The following is a 19,307-nucleotide window of genomic DNA, read 5'->3' as shown; positions in this document are numbered from 1 at the left end:
AAGCAACTTGTAATTGCTTGTTCTCCACTTCGATTCAGCTCTCCGGCATCTCTTTGCCATCATTACTTTTTCACTGCTTCTCCAAGATGCTTTGATGCTTTGACAGGAGCAACATGATCAATGATCTCAGACAAAACATTTCAGAAATTGTCCACCATGGCATCACATGATGACAAGCTGGGTAATGTAAAATTCATCATTTCATATTTTAGCTGTATTAAAATATTACATCTAACGACATGTAACAATCGTCGTAAATTGCAACATCTACAACAGCTGTTATTGTCACGCGAAGACGTTTGGAAGCGTATGACCCTTGTGTGACCTGTGAAGGTATGACCTTGTGGCATATTGTTTGAAATGAAATGATTCTTGTAAGTTGATGAATTGATTTGTATCTGAGTCGTTGCTCTCATCGACATGCATATTGAATACATCGCCAATGATAATACGGTTAAAATCAAATATGATTTGGGATAAAAGCTGACCACATTCTTCCAGAACAGCCTGTCTCAGTTTAGGCAAGGCAAGGCAAGTTTATTTGTACAGCACATTTCAACAACAAGGTAATTCAAAGTGCTTCACATAAAATCATTAAAAGCATCAAAACATAAGGCAAAAGAAAAGGAGATTTAAAAACAATTAAAAAGGAGGATGGAGGATGACAGACAAAATAAGTACAACAGGAGATATGGAATTAATAACTCTAGAAATAAATCAAAACTCAGGTAATTGCCAACAAAACAAATAGCTAAAATGATCATTGTATACAACAGAAACTCCCTGCCCTTCCTATTTGTGAGTTATTGATGTTTCAGTCAGTTCCTTATTACCAGTTTGATCGAGCCAGTGCAAGTTTTAGAGTGAAGTACAAGCAGGGACAGACTCTAGCAAATCTCTGGGATTTCCTTACTTGTTTATTCATGGTCTGTTGTTAATTACTTCAATAGAAGATATCATTGTGGGACTCACAGTATGTCACAGCATTTGCTGGTGTTAAACACACTGTGTATGAGGCATTGTTGGGCTCTCACCATATGGCTTCAAAATGTGCTGTGGACAAAGAAATCAGGCCTTCACTTTGTCAAGCAAAGGTCTCATCCTGATTTGTAGTTTGAGGAGAGCAAAGGGATTTCACACTCAGGTGTGAATTCCCCCCCCCAAATAACCATGGTAACCGCGGCAATCTCATTGGCCGAGAGCCAAGAGACCCGAGGACCCCTGTGGTTCGGCCACTGTTCTATAAAACTCTCTGCTGCCCCCACCTCATAGCTTTTTCCAACTCTCCCTCCGGGGTAACAGGAGGCACACAAGGCTCTTCGCTCGGACACCCCCGTCCAGGCCACAGAAGAACCAGCTTTCCCCCCACGAGGGAGCCCCTCGAACCCTCATCAAACCCTGTCAGGTCACGAGCCATTTCGCTGGACGAAACAGCCCGCGATAACGAATCTGCATCAGCATTCGTTCAGTGCTTTCTGCTTCTTTTTATTTTGTGCACAAACCGGCACAGAGGAGCCGACGAAGCCTCGCTCCTCTCCTGACCGATGATTACCGGGAGACCTACGGACCACGTCGTCTCAGCCGAAGTTAAACTGTCCTCCCTGCAGCGAGGATAGTTCACGTCTGCGTTTGCTCCAGAGCCATTCCACGACGGACCGAAACAGCGCCAGCTCAACGCCGCGCGACACACAGCGCCCGCTGCAAAGCCGCGCCGACCCGCAAGCTCCCCCCCTGTCCCCCTTCCCGACGAGGAAAACGGACAGCTTTGCCACGGACACTTCCACGTTGCAACGAAGCATCTACAAGTAAGGTTCTTGGCATTTGGGCATAGCTTAGCTTAAATTAACTTAAGTTTAATTCAGGCCATTCATTTATATGTTGATATCCCCGTGTTTTTGTGTGTTTAAATTACTGTCGCGTGATATCGAGATATTACGCAATCATTACGGCGCAGAGAAGCGCCGCTGTATTTGTGTATCAACTATGACTGTTTCTTTGGGATTACTTTCATTCATTGTCTTCCCCTCCGGGTGGAAGTTCTCTTTTCATTAACTCGACTCGGTGAGTGAGCTGAGGTGCGTGGCTTATCACGGCATAAGTTACCGGCAGTTCCAAGACGACAGCGGTATATTTATGCATGATAGAGCCAGCAATCAGGCTCCCTACCACATCGCACGCCGAAGCGTGATTCACTTCGAGTTCTCGCTCCCTTTTTCTCTTTCCTCCTTTCACGAAACACACACACACACACACAGCTCCTAATTCTACCCCTGGGGAACCTCGTTCAAACGAGCGCCTCACATCACGTGCTGCCCAGGCAAACGTGAATTACGTACAGCAGCCCCATTCTGCCATTTTGTCCGGGTCCCTCGACTCCGCCATCTTTGTAGTTTCTAGCTGTAGTTCTTAAGGCCCCTCCCCTTTGGCCAGCGTCACTCGACGCCGCCATCTTTGTAGTCTTTAGCGTAGCTGTAAGACTCCTTCCTGTTCACCCACAGACCCACACACACACACATACACGTACACACACAGACATACACCCTCATCCATTTTATTCATTCTTTAGTTTAGGCATATAAAATCGTATGATAACGTTTGTTGGTTGCAATATTAATTGATTTGATCCTTTATTATTTTGATTCAATAAACTCTGTTATACTTTCAGGAGCAGTCGTCTGTGATTACTTGTGCATATGTATTTGATAAGACTGTATGTAGTAGCCTGTGCTCGAACTTAAAACCTTCACTGTCACTGAATGTATAGTCATACGCAGACTATTGACATTATGAGTGACTACTAATTATGAGACTTAGTTTTATCGTTTGGTTATTGGTCCCTGTTCGCAGGGTGGTGCCCCGTTTATATTAATAATCATTAATAATTGTTACATACATCAATAATTCTATTGATGTCAAGAATTCAGTTTCTTAAATGCTGATAACCCAAACACGCTCCTTTAGATCCCAACATAATGGTGCCCCGTGTGAGGCTACGTTATTCCAGTTTTGTTACAGTATATATGCACATTAATCCATAATTATTTTTGAATAATTAATTTCCCAAAAAATATTTTTTTCGAAAAATTATTTTTTTTCTTCTTTTGAATGATCCAAATTCCTGAAACTTATTTCCCAAAATAGGTAGGCTTTGATCTTCAAAATCTTGTCTTATTGTAATTAAATTTTTGATTTTAAATTTTGATTTTTAATCTTAATCTTTAATTCCCTTCTCGAAATTTTATTTTGTTTCCCTTCCAGGTTTAATGATTCGTTTCATTTCTTAAACTAACAGCCAGCTGTGTAGTAGATTTGATCGTTATTTGTAATACCTTGCTTGTTTTCTTAAATCCCTCCAAAGAAGTTACACACAGCTGTCACAGGCCCAAAGTGCTAAACCACATTAGCATTTTCGCACCTCTGGCTGCAAAGCAGTAGTGATACCTCAGAGCAGCAACAGTAGAAACGTAAGTCACAGAGCTAGACATTTCACTGTGCGCCTGCATGAACCGTAACACTAACAGTAATTAACATCTAACAGTAGAAATCCTAAGTTACAGAACTAGACATTTCACTGAGAACCGTAAACACTAACAGTTTCCGTTCTAATGCTGCGTTCACACCGGTCGCGTTGATTTTTTGACGCACTGCAAAAAAGCGTCCAACGCACTGCAAAAAAGCGTCCAACGCGCCGCGGGTTGTGTTCACACCGCTCGCCGCAAAATCTCGTAGCGCCGGAGAGGGGGCGTGGTTTATCGTCCTGGAAGCCTCCATCTGGCCGCCATTGTTTTCCGCCGTCAACCATGACAGGAATAAGGACAATTGCTGCTCTGTACGTGTTGTGGAAGTCCCTCAAACGTCGGAATGCCAAACGCAGTCGTCTCTGGGTCCATAACAGCATCCGTAGACGAACACAGCTCGGTGAATTTCACAGACTTCTCCAGGAACTACGTCTGGATGACTACCGCTTCCAGCGCTACATGCGGCTAACCATTAGCCAGTTTGATGACCTGTTGGCTCGGGTCGGTCCCAGGATTTGTCGACTGGACACCTACTACAGGCGTTCCATCTCAGCTGCGGAGCGCCTGTCCGTCTGTCTCCGGTGAGTGGCAGTTCCATAAAATGAATTAATGAAAGAATGAAATAAGTTCAGGCTTTGTCGGTCCACAACAGGGCAAGGAAGCCACTTTAACATAGTTTTTCTGAATGGAGTTTGGATCCATGATGGATCCGAAGTCCGACAATACTCAAAATAACGTAATCTTACGAAAATCACCAGCATTTAAGATGTTTATTATTCATGACAGCAGCTGTGCAGTCATATCAATAAAAACGACTTCTATTAGCAGCTACAGTATGTTCAATAACTCTGTTAAATTGAATGTTCTTCTGTGCTGCAGATATCTTGCTACTGGTGACTCCTTTAGGACCATCGCAAACAGCTTCCGTGTCGGGGTCTCCACTGTCTCCGGTATTGTCCCAGATGTTGCCACAGCTATTTGGGACTGCCTTGTGGAGGAGTTCATGGCTGTGCTCACCACAGAGGAGTGGAGATCAATTGCTGTGCAGTTTGAGGAGCGGTGGAATTTTCCTCTCTGCTGTGGAGCACTGGATGGAAAGCATGTTGTCCTCAAAGCCCCTGCTAATTCCAGATCTTCCCATGGCAAGACACCGTGTTCAAGCACATCCAAAACAGCTCTTTTAAGAGCCACCCACACATTACTACTGAGCAAACTTCCTGCAATGTTACTTAATATATGTTGTAGCAGTGTGTCCTTCACTATATATATATATATATATATATATATATAGTTGTATCCTTAAGTTTTCTTGTAAAACTACAATAAAGAACATGGACAAAGTAACATGAAATGAAGTGCATTGATTTATTGAAAATGTATAGAAAAACATATACAAAAAACAAACTAATTTTTACAAAATACAAACTAATTGTTTTTTTTAAATTCCTGGTTCGTTCCCTGGAAAGATTGTCCCCCAGATGTCTAATCCAAATGTTCCAAATTCAGCACCACAGTGCTGGCATCATAAATTAATTTGTGAAATTGCAATTTTATATATTCCTTTTGCTGGCGTGGCAATCTTTCCAGGGAAGGAACCAGGCTCCTCATGAAGAGTTCATCCTCAGATTGTGGTGGAGCTGGTGGAGCTGGTGGAGCAGGGGGGTGTCTCTCTCCAATGCCTGCAGAAGGCGCTTCTCTATCTCCTGCTGCTTCTCGATCCCTGTTGGCCTTTTTGGGGCCCTTCTTTTTCCTGTATGACATGGAAACAACATATTTCGTGAAACTATTGCATCCCATCACTACAATAGCTTGTAAAGTAAATATTTGTAATTGTGAAAAACATACCATGAATGCATAAATTGTATTCATACAAAAAAATGCAATCCAACTTTTGTGATGTACATACCCATGGGTGGAGCAGGAGCGGGAGGAGCAGCAGGAGGAGGAGCAGCAGCAGCACCTTGAGGTTCTTCCTCACCGTCCTCTGATGACCAAGCTGTTTCATCTTTGAACATGAACAATAAAACAATTTTATGACTCAAAAGTGCTGCTTTAATTGAATAGTAATTTGCCTTCAAAGCTATGACAGTATAGTGGTTTAAGATCTGGAGCCCAGGGTTCAAAGCTCCTTTATTATAACTTATTTTTGCTCATGAAACATTTTTTTTAATAAGTATGAAGACTATACAGAACCAGGCTTTGCCAAATGAAAAAAACAAACCTCTTGCACTGATTTGGCCTGTCGTTACTACTTCAGCTGTAGTAATATTTTCTGTATGACTTAACTATGCTGTGCTTTTGTGTCTTCACTTCAACAAACCTCTCCTGTCAATCTCAGATGGCCCTGTTGCTGCCTCTGACATGTCGTCCTGGTCTGGTCCTGCATCTGTGAAGTACTCTGCGGTACTGTCTCCCTCGACCCTCCCCATGTTACCGCTACTCTCCCTGGGAGTCACGAAGGGGTTGAGGAAAGACATAACCGCAGAGTACTTCCACTTCTTTGATGGCCCTGCTCCTGAGCCACTCTTTCTCTCTGTCTCCTCTTTCTCAAATACGTGTCCCTGAGAGTCTTCCACTTCCGTCGGCAAATCTCATCTGACAAGGAACGCATAACGTATTTAGTGTGAAAGCCGGTGGTTGGGCTAGCTTTCATGCTAACATGGTTCATATAGCTAGTTAGTAAATTACAACCGATAGCTAGAATCAAGTAACAAAGACATAATAATAACTTACCAGGTTGTCCGACGTCCTCACCTACTTTCCTCCATGCCATATCCTTTTTAGTTCGGTCGCGGTAGAGATACGACGACGTATCGTAGAGCTCGGGGAAGCCACAAAACCGCCACTATTAATTTGTCCTCCATTGTTTACGATTCAGCACCGCAGGAGCTACGGCACTGATGACGGGGGCAGCAACTCAACGCTGATAGGCTATCGCGCCACAGCGTCACCCGATTATGTCGCTGAAGTTGAAAAATTTCAACTCGCGCGTTGGCGATTTTGCGGCGTCCAACGCGTCCACCGCACTGCAATAACGCGTCCAACGCGCGGCGCCATCGCAAAATCGAGGCGCGCCAGTCTCATCGCGTCTGTGCATAGACTTTGTATGTAATCTCGACGCGCGTCAAAAAATCAGCGCGACCGGTGTGAACGCACCATAACACTAGGGAATTAACAACTACTGGGAGTCGTGCTCATTAGAGAGAATGAGCGACGAGAAATTCCCCATTCCTGGAGCTGTAGCTCCAGAAGACACCGCATTACGAGATGCGGTGGCTGATGTCCTCGGACTCACAGCAAAGGAAAGAGAGTACTTTGCAAAATACACTGCTGTCCTATGCGACGAGCAATTAGAGCAGCTGGTGGCTTATGTAAATAACCCAGCAGGTAACAGAGAGCGCCTGATTCAGGACGTAATCGGCGAAATACTGCTCATCTACCATCAGAAAATGCAGCTGCAAGCTGCCCGAACCCGGGCACAGAGCGACGAGCAGCAACGCGAGATCTGGACACTCCGAACAGAGGTTCAGGAGTTGTCACGTGACTGTAGAGCCCTACAGTCAGAAAATAGTAGCCTGCGCAGTGACCTCAGAGAGGTCAACCTAGAACTCTCTAAAGCAGGGGTACTCAACTTCGGAGGCCAAGAGGGCCACATTTAAACCACAACAGGTGCAAAGGGCCACAAATTATTATTAACATATATTTGTACCATTTTATTCACTGTATTTACTACTGCTGTTTAATATGCTGTCTTGCTAGTCATTTTTAATGCATTCCAAAGCATCATGGAATATTTAACAAATATTCTCAATTTCAGTAACAAATGTAGTGTAGCGACTGCGTTTCCAAGGATGACAAGTGTTGGTCAAGCTGATGTTTTATTAACACTGGAGTGAATAGCTTTGCATTGATGACATTGATAAAGTTTGCAATTGCTACTTTTCCTATTGAGAGCTCTGAGTCTGCATTTCACAAATATTAATAACAATAACAATATAACAAACAACTGTTTACTTATTCCTAGTGAGAGCTCTGAGTCTGCATTCTTTTCACAAGTCCTTTCAGATCTGGTTGTTGCTCAGTTGTAGCTGCTCTGAGATAGTCTGCCAAATGTCTGTCAGTTAGACGGGAACGCTGCTTTGATTTTATTATTCCCATGGCAGAGAAGGAGCTTTCACACACATAAGTAGATCCAAAGCAGGTCAGGATTTTCTGAGCACACAGGATTAATGCAGGGTATGTGTTCCTCAGAACACAGCACGGGTTCCAAGGATTTAACGTCCGCGAACCGGGAGGAAAACTCCTCTTTCAATTCCATGAGGTAGGCGCAGTAAGGGGTGGGTGAAAATGAACCTGGTTGTGACACTTGGGCCTGTAGAACAGGAAAGTGTGTGAAATTTCCTACCTCAAGCTGCTGCGCAAACAGGCTCAGTTTGGTTTCAAATGCAGCCACATCATTCATCATCATCGGCAGAACCTTTTGTTTTCCTTGAAGCTTAAGATTGAGTGAATTCAAGTGACGCGTTATATCAGTCAGAAAAGCGGTGTTGTGCATGCATGTGTCATCTTCCAGGGGTGCCAGTAAATCACGTCGGCCCCTCGCTTCCAAAAATATGCGCACAGCTGGTAGCAGCTCCATGAAGCGATCGAGGACCTTTCCGCGACTAAGCCACCTGACCTCCGCATGCATCGCCAAGTCAGTGTATGCACTTTCAAACTCTTGGACCAAGGAACGGAACTGTCTGTGTTTCAATGCGTGTGCAAGAATAAAATTGACTGTTCGTGTCACAGAGTCCATTGTCACTTTGAGCTCTCCACCTCTCAGCTTGCTGCACAATTGCTCTTGATGCAAAATGCAGTGATATGAGAAGAAGTCCGGCGTTTCAGGATCTTTTCTGAGTAAAGCAATTAATCCTTTCTCCTTTCCGACCATGGAAGGAGCCCCATCAGTAGTCAGAGAAACCAGCTTTTTTAATTTAATGTTTTTGCCTGGTCCGTGAAAAAAGCTCATCATTGCAGAATAAATATGCTCTCCCCGTGTTTGCCCTGTTAGCGGTAGCAAAGCCAGCATTTCCTCGGCAAATGTGTCCCCTTTGAGAAAGCGCACCCAGACTATAAGCTGCGCGATGTCTGTGCGGTCGGTGGATTCTTTGAATGCTAGACTAAAGTACTCGGCACTGTCGTGGGCCACAAAATAAGGGTCCGCGGGCCGGATGCGGCCCGCGGGCCGCCTGTTGAGTAAGTCTGCTCTAAAGCATCAGAGAGTGATGACAAACTGAAAGCGCTTCAAGGTGTTCCAGCAACCCCGGTAGGTACTGCTACCCCCTACCGAGCCTTTCAGCCCAGTCATTTCTTGGTCTCGGCTCCTTCATTCCCCGAGACCCGAACCACCTTGCATTTCTTGAAAGCGACATCCCCAACCAGAAGGAGAGAGGACCAACACCAGGTCCTAGTCGGCCCAGGCGGCTTCAAAACCACCTCAGGCGAACGCAATCCTCCACGCAGTTCACGCGCGCGACAAGAACTGACCCCATCCCCCTCAGGGAGGGAGGATGATAGTCGTTACCACCATCGCGAGTATGGAGACTCAGATGACTCGGACGGCTTAGGCCCCATCAACCTTGGAGGCCTGCGTACTCGACAGATCGAGTCTCTGGCGAAAGACGTAGAGCGCTTCAATCCCGATAATCACGACTCAAGCATCGATGACTACCTAAGGGAGATCGATCGCTGCCTCCTCGACCTATCGCGCCCCTCATCGCGCGAAAAGCTAAAGCTAGTGTGGAAAACCACTGCGCGAAGCGTCCACGCTTTCATTGAAACGCTCCAGCCGAGCATCCGCGACCGCTATTCATCCCTTTGTCACGCCCTTAGGGAGGAGTACTCCCTGTACACCGACCCAGCTTCTGCCACCCTCGTCGCCTTTGCCATTTCCCAGGAAAGGCTAGAGTCTCCGAGAGACTACTTCAGGCGCTTGAGATCTGCGTACTTCCAAGGACGTAACGCCCCAGGTCTAGAAGACCATGCCTTCAAGTCGCTATTCTTGCACAATCTCCACGACAACGTGAGATACGATGTTACTATGCACTGCAGAACGAGTAACCTTACCATGCCAGAGATTAGGAAATACGCGCAACTTGCATGGGAGACACGCGGACGGCCGACAAATCGGTACGAAGACACCGCCATAGTCTTAGGCATCCAACAGTCGAGCGACTCCGACCTAGCGTTGGAAGACGACGAGAGGACTTGGCCTAGCGAGCCCTGGTCACCCCCGAGGAACAGACGACCCTGGCGGTCGAAAGACCAACGGAACCAGGGGGGTGAAAGACACCCTCAAGGGCAACCCATCAGGTAACGCTGACTCGCAGCCCACCTGACTCAGCCAAGTGACCTTTCCCCCTGCTGCCAAGTCGACGTGGTAGGGGGGGGGAAGAGAACTCAGCACACTTCCGGAAACGACCACTCCCATTTCGCACCTCGTTCTTCAACCTTCTTGGGCGACCTTGTTCGCAAAGGCAATGCCCGTCATGTATAAATCTATACATATTCTTCAGTCCTACTGGGGGGTCATAACACTCTTGCTCTACCCGACTCCGGGTCAGAAACGAGCCTCATGTGTTCCCCCACCTTTTCGCATACACCTCTAGGGTACCACAACCTTAGAGGCCCTTCGAGCACTCTTTCGAGCAGCTCGTAAGATCTTTCGTCAACTAAGCCTTGTTCTCCTGCTCTATCAGCATGAGCCACCTCCAGCTTGTTCAACGAAGCCACCGCCTTCTTTCAGCCGAGTCATCGGCCGGTTCTGTCAAGTCGCCAGTGCCGTAGGTAACCGAACTTGACCTGTGCGCCGGACCTGTCTCCATCTCTAATTAGGAGGGTGGGGGGAGGGAGATATCACCAGCCCGCCATGACACACTCCAGAGTGAAACTGTTCGCGACGTTTCCCTGAGTGCTGACGGTAACGTGGGGATATCCGCCCTCGCCACTTGAACAGCGCGAGGGGGGTGGGCTCTCTGACAACAGAAACTTAGAGAGATGCACTTCACAGGAAGTACACTCTAATCTCGCCAGTGCCGAAACCAACCGGCAGAATGGCAGCTTACTATTGACTACTAACGTTTAACTGCATGCTCCAACTCACCCTGTAGACATGCACTAACCGCCAACACATCCAACTCGAACCAGAACAGTTGCATGACCTGACAAACCATTGTGACTGTAAACTGATGCTCCACTCTCATAGAGAACCCTTTGCATGCTTTATGGACTCTACCAGAAGTAACCAAAGAGGACATAACCTCTGCCGTAGCAGTCAGATTTAACCCAGGACCTCATCCGAGAAGGCTCAGCTGTCAACAGCTGGAGCAGCGAGAGACCAGCCTAGCTAGTCACACTAGCCGTGCTAAGAAATCTGTAAATCTGCTACCTCTACTGTTATGCAACCCTCACAGGTACCTCTGGCCTATAGTCTTGGCAACGCAACTCCAATATCGATAGATTCTAAAACTTAGACACAGGACTCGCTCTAAATCTACCGATTAGAGAGAGGTAGACGCACATATCATGTACTAATAGATCCAGAAGCGACAGACTAACTGGATTCCCTCCTATTCAGAACACCACGTAGCCAACCTACGACTGCTCCGCCGACGGACTCCAGTCCTGTCTAGGAGTTGAACCAGTAACCACTGTTTGCCCCTCACCTGCTTCTTGTCTTTCTATTCTTTCCTTCTCTCTCTTTTGTGTTTTGTGTTTTGTTTTATTTGGGTTGTTACTTTCTTTGACACTGTGCCGCAATGCTAGATTATCACAACATCATAATAGCGATTGAATTATTTGGGAATAATGTTTTGCTCACCTATGATTTGAATTGTGTATGATAGTAGATGTAGGTAGAAGTAGTTAAAGTCATCTGCCCAGATGCCACCTTAGTCATCTGCCCAGATGCCAATGAACTCTGAACTTGAACACCATGAACTTGACCACTATGAACCTTGAACTCTATGAACAATGAACACTGCCTGTTTTAACCACTGCTTTTGGTCTCAGGAACACTTGGACTGTCTCACCTCTTCAGGTTTCCCCACCACATGGATGCACATGCCAGCCCTTGGTTTGCTCTAAAGACCGAAGCCAACACCTCGCTCTTCAGAACAAAGGGGGGATGTTGGGCTCTCACCATATGGCTTCAAAATGTGCTGTGGACAAAGAAATCAGGCCTTCACTTTGTCAAGCAAAGGTCTCATCCTGATTTGTAGTTTGAGGAGAGCAAAGGGATTTCACACTCAGGTGTGAATTCCCCCCCCCCAAATAACCATGGTAACCGCGGCAATCTCATTGGCCGAGAGCCAAGAGACCCGAGGACCCCTGTGGTTCGGCCACTGTTCTATAAAACTCTCTGCTGCCCCCACCTCATAGCTTTTTCCAACTCTCCCTCCGGGGTAACAGGAGGCACACAAGGCTCTTCGCTCGGACACCCCCGTCCAGGCCACAGAAGAACCAGCTTTCCCCCCACGAGGGAGCCCCTCGAACCCTCATCAAACCCTGTCAGGTCACGAGCCATTTCGCTGGACGAAACAGCCTGCGATAACGAATCTGCATCAGCATTCGTTCAGTGCTTTCTGCTTCTTTTTATTTTGTGCACAAACCGGCACAGAGGAGCCGACGAAGCCTCGCTCCTCTCCTGACCGATGATTACCGGGAGACCTACGGACCACGTCGTCTCAGCCGAAGTTAAACTGTCCTCCCTGCAGCGAGGATAGTTCACGTCTGCGTTTGCTCCAGAGCCATTCCACGACGGACCGAAACAGCGCCAGCTCAACGCCGCGCGACACACAGCGCCCGCTGCAAAGCCGCGCCGACCCGCAAGCTCCCCCCCTGTCCCCCTTCCCGACGAGGAAAACGGACAGCTTTGCCACGGACACTTCCACGTTGCAACGAAGCATCTACAAGTAAGGTTCTTGGCATTTGGGCATAGCTTAGCTTAAATTAACTTAAGTTTAATTCAGGCCATTCATTTATATGTTGATATCCCCGTGTTTTTGTGTGTTTAAATTACTGTCGCGTGATATCGAGATATTACGCAATCATTACGGCGCAGAGAAGCGCCGCTGTATTTGTGTATCAACTATGACTGTTTCTTTGGGATTACTTTCATTCATTGTCTTCCCCTCCGGGTGGAAGTTCTCTTTTCATTAACTCGACTCGGTGAGTGAGCTGAGGTGCGTGGCTTATCACGGCATAAGTTACCGGCAGTTCCAAGACGACAGCGGTATATTTATGCATGATAGAGGCAGCAATCAGGCTCCCTACCACATCGCACGCCGAAGCGTGATTCACTTCGAGTTCTCGCTCCCTTTTTCTCTTTCCTCCTTTCACGAAACACACACACACACACAGCTCCTAATTCTACCCCTGGGGAACCTCGTTCAAACGAGCGCCTCACATCACGTGCTGCCCAGGCAAACGTGAATTACGTACAGCAGCCCCATTCTGCCATTTTGTCCGGGTCCCTCGACTCCGCCATCTTTGTAGTTTCTAGCTGTAGTTCTTAAGGCCCCTCCCCTTTGGCCAGCGTCACTCGACGCCGCCATCTTTGTAGTCTTTAGCGTAGCTGTAAGACTCCTTCCTGTTCACCCACAGACCCACACACACACACATACACGTACACACACAGACATACACCCTCATCCATTTTATTCATTCTTTAGTTTAGGCATATAAAATCGTATGATAACGTTTGTTGGTTGCAATATTAATTGATTTGATCCTTTATTATTTTGATTCAATAAACTCTGTTATACTTTCAGGAGCAGTCGTCTGTGATTACTTGTGCATATGTATTTGATAAGACTGTATGTAGTAGCCTGTGCTCGAACTTAAAACCTTCACTGTCACTGAATGTATAGTCATACGCAGACTATTGACATTATGAGTGACTACTAATTATGAGACTTAGTTTTATCGTTTGGTTATTGGTCCCTGTTCGCAGGGTGGTGCCCCGTTTATATTAATAATCATTAATAATTGTTACATACATCAATAATTCTATTGATGTCAAGAATTCAGTTTCTTAAATGCTGATAACCCAAACACGCTCCTTTAGATCCCAACAGGCATCAAAAACAAATCCTCTATTAGCTTCTCCGACTGCTGCATCTGGAGGTCGTTGGTGTCCGCAGGTACCACAACAGTCCAGACAGACTGGTGGTGACGCAGCAGCTGCAGGGCGGAGGTGTTGATGTCCTTAATGAGAACACCTGGGTGGCGTGCGGTGCGGTGCAGCGCACGTGACGGGTTATGGAAGACCAAACGATAAGCATGGAGGGATAGTTTGTGGGATTGTACTCAACAACTGCCTGGACGTCCCAGGTTTAACACCGACAGACAAGCGAGGTGGAGGTCCCGACTGATAGCCGAGCGAGCCGCAGTATTGGCGTGTACCTCTTGACAGGCAGGCTGCCCATGTCTCATCCACGCGGTGTGACCGATGGCATGGAGGATTGGGACTGTTGACGTTCCTGCTCATGATCTCGATGGTGGGTTCCAGGGCTTGAGACTTGGTCTGAGCGTAGAGCAGCGAGGGCAGTGCTTAACTTGCGTCCTTCACAAAAGTCCACGGCTTTGCTCCAGAGGCTCCTCTCTCCTCAAATGTGATGGTGCAGCAGTGGGGCCGAATCACCTACTGCGAGAATGGACCCGGACCTGAGCACGAGATGCGCTAACCTGGGCAGAGGAGATTGTGGACGCATGCATGTTTTTGGATATCTGTGAGGAGACAGGCAGATATTGTCAACATGATGATCTCCTAGGATGGTTAAAAAAAAGAAGTCCTAGTATAGTGTGTTTATATCGCCTGCAATGAAACCAGAATGCACAGGGCAAAGGTCATTAACATCCGCCGTCGCATCATAATAACATAGCTGAGTGAAAGGTCAGTCGGTTTTTCTGAGCATCACAGTTGTCTTTGTTTAGTATGCGACAAAAAATCATGTAGTTTGTCAAACAAATCTTAGTATAGTAGATCAAAAAGGGGCGAAAAAAGTCAAAGTATTCATAGTAAGTAGTATTTTAAGCTGTGTCTATGTCTGTGTGTGTGCAGGTGTACTCTCTGGACAATCCAGATGCCTTCCACAGTTTCTACAGCCCCCATAAGACCCAGCTGAAGAACCAGGTGATGGAGAGGCTGGCTGAGCAGCTGGCCACGCTCTGTGCCACCCTGAAGGAGTACCCTGCTGTCAGATACCGAGGGTGAGCAGCAGGGCGCTTCAAGAAGTCTTGTTGTCAAACTGAAAACCTGTCTTCCTGTATTGCTGCAGCAAGACATGTGTAGATGTTTGTTTTTCTCAAAAAAAAAAGAAAATGGAAAATCTGAACATTTTTATTCAAGTATTTTTATCAAAATGCTTTAATTCCATTTTTCTTTTTCTTGTCTCTGTTTGCTTGGACATCTGTCTTTTCGTCTGTCCATCTCCTTGTCACATTCCACTTCCTTTCATTCTGTCAGCGAGTACAAGGACAACGCCACCCTGGCCCAGCTGGTTCAGGACAAACTGGACGCGTACAAGGCTGATGACCCCACTATGGGAGAGGTAAGGCCTTTTCTTCTTTAACCCCCCTGTATTCTTGCTTAATTAAGGATTTCTGTTTTCACCTGTTGTCTCATTCTTGTTGCAAAAATATTTGTCTTGGTAGGTAATGTAAAATTCTACATGACTAAGAATGTACTTTAAAGTAACCCTATGTAGAACATCATATCGGTGTGTTTATCTTCAGCACTCCTTTCATTCCTGTATCTGTGTGTCGTCCTCTCTGTAGGGTCCAGACAAGGCTCGCTCACAGCTGATCATCCTGGACCGGGCGTTTGACCCCGTCTCTCCTGTCCTGCATGAGCTCACCTTCCAGGCCATGGGCTACGACCTGCTGCCCATCGAAAACGACGTCTACAAGTACGGAAAAAACACAATTGACAAAAATGATTACCTGAGAGGTTCATTTTAATAAAGGTTAAAGCCGCAGCAGGCAGACTTTTTGTATATCATATTTTGCTTCAGTCACAAATTTGAACCTTAATTAGTGTCTTTCTTTCTTCAGGTATGAGACCAGTGGCATCGGAGATTCTCGTGAGAAGGAGGTTCTGCTGCATGAAGACGATGACCTGTGGGTGAGCCTGAGACACAAACACATAGCTGAGGTTTCCCAGTGAGTACCTTCTTCTTATTCTTTATATATCTCTTTGTTCACTCTCTGGATACTGACTCACGCTATATAATAATAATAACCTTTCTGTCTTGTGTCACTGCTTCCCCTTGCCTGTTTGTGTTTCGTCATTAGGGAAGTGACCCGTCAGCTGAAGGACTTTTCTGCCAGCAAGAGGATGAACACTTCTGGGGAGAAGGTAGAGATGAAGCTGCTGCAGGAAATGTTGAGATATACAGTCTGAACATGCAGTATTGCCAAGTTATTGGTGTTACAGTGTGACTTAGCATGGCGGATCACTTCTTTTAATTCTTCAAAAACTAAAATGAAATGCATTGTGTGTGTGTTTGGTAAATATAGGGGATTTTTACAGCAATGGTTCTCTTGTCAAGGACCGCCCTACATTAATACAGATTAGGTCACAGATCCCCATTCGATAAGATTTTGCTTCAGGGACCGTCGTCTGAAAAGACTTTGGTGAAACATGATTAAGACCAGAATTACAGTTTTCAACTACAGTTGAGGAGATGACGGTGGAGAAAGTGAAACCTATGATCAGAATAGTCACTCTTGTGTAAACGTTGGTCTCATTTCAAAAGTGAAATAAATCGTGAAAATAAACTATTCCCCATTTTTCTGGGAACCCTGGAACTCACTCAAGTAGCCCTGGTTCAGAGCCAGTGTACGATGACATGTACAACATTTCAATCATGTCTTTTCCAAGGAACCTTTTCTAACTATTTCATGGCAGATTCTGACATAAACTCTGACAAAAGTAATGGCATGCTATACTATGACTTTTTACTTTGTTGACATACTATATTGTGAATTTTTATAATTTTTTATGACATACTAATATATGACTTGTTATGGCATACTTCATTATGAAACTATTAATGGCATTTTTGTGACACTTAGATTTTTTTATGAAATGCTGTACTGTGACTTTATTCATAACTTTTAATTACATTGTTATGTCATACTATATTATAACTTTTAATGCTATATTTTTGACATTTTTAAAGGATATTTAGAGTTTGATAGGAATATTGAAATACCACTCGTATGACAAGCTTATCATAAAAAATGTAAACAGCTAGCCTGGTAAGACCACAACTTGTTGTTTTTTCAATGACTTTTTTTGTACTAAATGAGAAAACACTGCTATTGGGCAGATTTAGTTACCTTTGGACAGAACCGAACTGTTTATCCTGTTTCCACTGTGTGCCGTGTAAAGATGCTGCTCGTTTTAAATTATATTTATGCATTTGTTTCGCTTGGTAGCAAAAATGTAGTGAGTCCAACATAAATATGGTCTGTTATCAATAATGTAGTTGTCTTTTTTTTATATCCTGCCCTGATGTTGACGTCGTCACTCTTTTGCTTGTTTCCACAGACCACTATGAGGGATCTGTCCCAGATGCTGAAGAAGATGCCTCAGTACCAAAAGGAGCTCAGCAAGGTGTGTGTGTGTGTGTGTTTTCCTGCGTGTGTAAATATGTGTCTGCTGACCCTTGTATGTTTTGTGTTTTTCAGTACTCCACCCATCTGCAGCTGGCTGAGGACTGCATGAAGCATTACCAGGGAACAGTGGACAAGCTGTGCCGTGTGGAACAGGTGAGAGCAGAGATGAGAAGCAAGGAGAGGAGATGAAACAAGAAGATGACGAGGGGGGAAACCAATTCAAGAAGACATTATTGCTAAAGGAGGACATTATCAAAATAAAAAAAATAAAATGAAGATTTTGCATATGAATAAATGACAATGATTTCTGAAATAGTAAATGTGTATTTGAGGGTTTTAAATGACCATTCTAAGGGACAAACATGATGCGATACCTGAGTTCTCTGTTGTTGCAGGATCTGGCCATGGGCACGGACGCTGAGGGAGAGAAGATCAAAGACCCCATGAGGGCTATCGTGCCCATCCTACTGGACGCCAACGTCACCACGTACGACAAGATCCGCATCATCCTGCTCTACATTTTCCTCAAGAATGGTGAGGAGGAGATGGCAGGCAACATAGAGAAATCAAATCTGAAGTCTGACAGTTCTACACAGCTATATTAAGCTGTTATGTTTAAGCAGTATACAGGAAGTATATACTGTTGACTTTGAGTTTTAATAAAATAATTTTATTTTTGCACTCCAGTTACAAAAACATGAATTCCCTTTCACCCCAGAACAAGCTGAACATATTAAATGTAAACGCACGCACAGTTCATATCTCATAACAAACACTCGTGTGTGTTTTCAGGCATTACGGAGGAGAACCTGAACAAGCTGATCCAACACGCTCAGATTCCCCCTGAGGACAGTGAGATCATCACCAACATGGCTCACCTGGGCGTGCCCATCGTCACAGACGTAAGATCCTCACAGGCTGTTTTTTTTTTTCTTTTCTTCTTCTTCTTCTCTCCTCTGCTTTTTCTGTCAGTCAACCGTTGTCTACTTTCCATCATCTCCCAATACAATATATGGACCAAACGGTGTGAATGGAATATTTCTAGACTAACACACGAGGCATCGAGTGATTCTGGTCCTCATTTCTTTTGTTCTTTTCCCACTTTATCTCATTCACGTCCTGGTCTCTTCTTTCCCTCATTAGTCCACCCTCCGCCGAGGAAAGAAGCTGGACAGGAAGGAGCGTGTGAGCGAGCAGACCTATCAGCTGTCCCGCTGGACACCACTGGTCAAGGACATCATGGAGGTGTGTCCGAAGGGCTTAAATCACTGTTTGACAATTCTCTACAGACAGATTCTGCAAACCTTCTCCAAAAACAACAATATTCATTCAAGCACATTTACTTTTCAGTTGACGTACACCCGAAACAACCAAACAGCCTGGTTGTGACTATATTTAGCCTGTTATTTGTGCAAAGCCAATTCTCCAATGGACCACTCTGATGGAGCCACACATGGTTGCTAAGAGACGTGACACAACTGTGAAGCCCCTATTGAAGTGTTTGAAGCAGACTATATTGCTGACAAAGATCTGTTTTGTCTTTTTGTCCCCCTGCAGGATGCTATTGAGGATAAGCTGGACACCAAGCACTACCCCTACATCTCTACCCGCTCCTCTGCCTCCTTCAGCACCACTGCAGTCAGGTGCACAGACGCATATACACGTACAGACTCGCACGTATGCACGTCTCGTTGCATCGTAAATTCTGAAGACAGAAATGGAGGTGGATCGATTGTAATTTGGGAAGGGAGACGAGTCTAACGGATCAATACTGGAGAAACATTGAGAGCAGGGAGGCGATGCTGATGACTGTCGGGTTCGTGAGCCGTGTGCAAAGAAAGGAGGCATGACGAGAGCTCAGACATGCTGCAAAGCTTCATTCATAACGTTTACAATCAAATCCTAAATCAACATTTCAACGTAGCGCAGCTTTTTCTTTTTGTAGGTCTATTGATTCTGTTTGAGCTCGGCGACACTCATGTTTTTAGTATTTTACTATTTGTAGAATTTGTTTCCAGTAGTGGCTGCGCAGGATTGTTTTTGAAGGCCGAAAATGAATTACAAAAAAAAGATGGATTTGAACCTTTCCAAAATTCCAAGTTTTTTTGGCATTTAACCTTTTAA

The 19,307-nt window shown here is 45.3% G+C and overlaps 1 protein-coding gene and 1 long non-coding RNA gene across 3 annotated transcripts in view; one reads left to right on the top strand and one right to left on the bottom strand.

Moving 5' to 3' along the window:
• The window catches only part of stxbp1a (syntaxin binding protein 1a), a 40,573-nt gene that overhangs the window by 14,276 nt on the left and 6,990 nt on the right, over nt 1-19,307 (top strand). For both annotated transcript variants that reach the window (XM_079289732.1, XM_079289731.1), the window contains exons 7-17: nt 14,623-14,771; nt 15,028-15,112; nt 15,339-15,469; nt 15,615-15,722; nt 15,855-15,918; nt 17,116-17,181; nt 17,256-17,336; nt 17,579-17,717; nt 17,976-18,085; nt 18,327-18,428; nt 18,741-18,826. In XM_079289732.1, coding sequence (XP_079145858.1) covers nt 14,623-14,771; nt 15,028-15,112; nt 15,339-15,469; nt 15,615-15,722; nt 15,855-15,918; nt 17,116-17,181; nt 17,256-17,336; nt 17,579-17,717; nt 17,976-18,085; nt 18,327-18,428; nt 18,741-18,826 — 1,121 coding nt within the window. The remainder of the gene's footprint in view (nt 1-14,622; nt 14,772-15,027; nt 15,113-15,338; nt 15,470-15,614; nt 15,723-15,854; nt 15,919-17,115; nt 17,182-17,255; nt 17,337-17,578; nt 17,718-17,975; nt 18,086-18,326; nt 18,429-18,740; nt 18,827-19,307) is intronic.
• LOC306792530 lies at nt 4,934-6,411 on the bottom strand. Its single transcript, XR_013772822.1, has 3 exons — nt 6,252-6,411; nt 5,425-5,523; nt 4,934-5,268 (listed from the first exon to the last, which is right to left on the bottom strand). It is a non-coding gene; the product is annotated as an uncharacterized lncRNA (long non-coding RNA).

This window comes from Melanostigma gelatinosum, assembly GCF_949748355.1.
Source record: "Melanostigma gelatinosum genome assembly, chromosome: 18".
Taxonomy (NCBI): domain Eukaryota; kingdom Metazoa; phylum Chordata; class Actinopteri; order Perciformes; family Zoarcidae; genus Melanostigma; species Melanostigma gelatinosum.
The sequence above is the reverse complement of the archived record's forward strand: the minus strand, read 5'-3'. Positions and strand labels throughout refer to the sequence as shown.